This window comes from Mustela erminea, chromosome 14 (assembly GCF_009829155.1).
Source record: "Mustela erminea isolate mMusErm1 chromosome 14, mMusErm1.Pri, whole genome shotgun sequence".
In the NCBI taxonomy this organism is placed as follows: domain Eukaryota; kingdom Metazoa; phylum Chordata; class Mammalia; order Carnivora; family Mustelidae; genus Mustela; species Mustela erminea.
The window spans coordinates 91,392,272-91,394,974 of record NC_045627.1 but is presented as its reverse complement, the minus strand read 5'-3'; the positions used below and the strand labels follow the sequence as shown (position 1 = coordinate 91,394,974).

General features: G+C 73.9%; 1 protein-coding gene across 1 annotated transcript; it reads left to right on the top strand.

The window, feature by feature from the left end:
- Nucleotides 1–335: 335 nt before the first annotated feature.
- Nucleotides 336–2,233, top strand: NKX6-2 (NK6 homeobox 2). Its single transcript, XM_032314075.1, has 3 exons — nucleotides 336–815; nucleotides 901–1,073; nucleotides 1,325–2,233. The coding sequence occupies exons 1-3, from the start codon at nucleotides 413–415 to the stop codon at nucleotides 1,577–1,579; spliced, it is 831 nt and encodes a 276-aa protein (XP_032169966.1). The 5' UTR covers nucleotides 336–412; the 3' UTR covers nucleotides 1,580–2,233.
- The last annotated feature ends 470 nt before the right edge of the window (nucleotides 2,234–2,703 follow it).

Here is a 2,703-nt window from a genome sequence, read left to right as displayed (position 1 = left end):
AGCCGGGGAGGCACCTGCCTCGCTAATGGGCCCTTCATGGAGTGCGCGGCCGGCGGGGGCGCGCAGACGGGCGGGGCGCTGGCCAATGGCCGAGCCGCGGGCGCCCGCAGCCAATCAGCGCGCGCGCCGCGCGGGGGCCCCCGCGGTTATCAGCGCGTCCGGCCCGCGCGGCGCCGCTCCGATCGGCCCCGGAGCCGCCGCCGCCGCCGCCGCTGCCCCGCTGACCCCTGCGGCCGCCGCCCAGCCCGCGCCGGAGCCGCCGCCCTCGCGCCTCCCCGGGCCGTCGGCGCCCGCGCCCCGAGCGCCCCGCTGCAGCCGGCGCCCCGGGTTGCGCGCAAACTTCCTGGGCCGGCGGGCGCGGGCGGCGGCGGCGGGGCCCGGATGGGCGTCCGGGCCGGAGGCGGCGGCGCCCATGGACGCTAACCGCCCGGGCGCGTTCGTGCTGAGCAGCGCGCCGCTGGCCGCGCTGCACAACATGGCCGAGATGAAGACGTCGCTGTTCCCGTACGCGCTGCAGGGCCCGGCCGGCTTCAAGGCGCCCGCGCTGGGCGGCCTGGGCGCGCAGCTGCCGCTCGGCACCCCTCACGGCATCAGCGACATCCTGGGGCGGCCGGTGGGCGCGGCGGGCGGCGGCCTCCTGGGCGGCCTGCCCCGTCTCAACGGGCTCGCCTCGTCGGCCGGCGTCTACTTCGGGCCCGCGGCCGTGGCGCGCGGCTATCCCAAGCCGCTGGCAGAGCTGCCCGGGCGCCCGCCCATCTTCTGGCCCGGCGTGGTGCAGGGCTCGCCCTGGAGGGACCCGCGCCTGGCCGGCCCGGGTAGGTGGCGCGCGCGGGGAGCGGCTCGGGGCCTGGGGCGCGGGGCGCGGGGCGGCTGGCCGAGCTCACCCGCCCTCCTCTGCAGCCCAGGGCGGCGGGGTCCTGGACAAGGACGGCAAGAAGAAGCACTCACGGCCGACCTTCTCGGGCCAGCAGATCTTCGCGCTGGAGAAGACCTTCGAGCAGACCAAGTACCTGGCGGGCCCGGAGCGCGCGCGCCTCGCCTACTCCCTGGGCATGACCGAGAGCCAGGTCAAGGTGAGCGGCTGGTGCGGGGCGGCCTCCCGCGGGCCCCGCTACGCCAAGTCGCCTCGGCGCCCGCGTCCAGCGAACCGTGTGCGCTCGGCCGCCAGCCCGCCCTGGGCCCAGCCCCGGGGGCGCTGCTGCTCCGCGGCCGGGCCGGGGTGCCGGCCTCCGCCGCCCCTGCAGGCCCACGCGGGCGGCGGGGTCTCGCGTTGCACGGGCCGGGGGCGGCCGCGGTGCCGTCTGACGTTCCCCCTCCGCCGCAGGTGTGGTTCCAGAACCGCCGGACCAAGTGGCGCAAGCGGCACGCGGCGGAGATGGCGTCGGCCAAGAAGAAGCAGGACTCGGACGCCGAGAAGCTGAAGGTGGGCGGCTCGGACGCGGAGGACGACGACGAGTACAACCGGCCCCTGGACCCCAACTCGGACGACGAGAAGATCACGCGGCTGCTCAAGAAGCACAAACCCGCGAACTTGGCGCTGGTCAGCCCGTGCGGCGGCGGCGCGGGGGACGCCTTGTGAGCACGGGCGCGGCCGGAGCAACCAGGGTCGGGGCGGGCGGCGCCCCTCGCCGCCGCCCGCCCGTGTGTATATATATTTTTACAGAATAAGTTATAAAGCGTCCGGCGCGGGCTCGGGAGGGCTCGGGGCCGCGCGTCCCGGGCGGAATCACTTTGTATAATCAATAAATTATTTAACACGTCCCCGGTGGAGCCGCGGCTCCGGAGGCTGCACCGCGTGTGTCTTCCTTCTCGCAAACCCCGTTCCCACCTCCCCCGCGGGTCCCTGCCCACCCCTGCAGCAGCCTAAGTCCCCGCGGAGCCGGGCTAGCGGCGAGGCGCGCGGTGCGACCCCGGCCCGCGTGTCTGCAGGCACGGGCAGCGGCAGCTCGCAGGAGCGAGGAGACAGCGAGGGCCCAGCGCGGGGAAGGGCGACCCCGGCCCGGAGACCCCCTCGGCCGTCCCCGGAGCGCCGGAGGAGCCGTGAGGCCAGCGAGCGCCCAGCGGAGCCGATGGCCGCGGATGGAAACGCAGCGGGGCAGGGGCGCGGCGCTGGCAGGGGCGCGCGCGGCGACAGGTGCGGCGCCCTCTCCCACCCGCGCCCTCCCCGCGCCCTCCCCCGGGCTGCGGGACCGGCTCAGTGGCGGAGGTCCGCAGCAGGTGAGCACCCCCCGCGCGTCTCTCTTTTCGGAAGTCCCGGGGCGGGCGAGGGGCGGGTCCTAGGCTGCCGCCGCCGGCGCTGCGAGTCGCGCCGAGGCGATTACCCAGACCTTAAAACATCTTGGCAGCGAAAGATCTCCGCGGGCTCAGCGCGGAGATCGCAGATTTTAAGCTCCTCCGCAGCCCGGTTCTATAGTCTTTGATCTGCAGAAATTGCTGTTTGACTCAGACCGGGACACCGGAGAGAAATCCCCAGTAATCCAGCCCGCCCTCGGACGACAGCGCGCACGCCCCTCCCTCCCACCCGGAGGCCCTCCGCAGCCCGGCTCCCGGGGCAGGGATGGGCCAGCAGCTCTTCTCCACACTCTGGGGCTCTGTGGAGCTCATGCTCTGCGTGCGTGGTTGCACCGACTGTGCCCAACTCTTGAGCTTTAATTTTAAAAATTAAAAAGAAGTGATTACATTACTATGAGGCTTCTCCTTGAA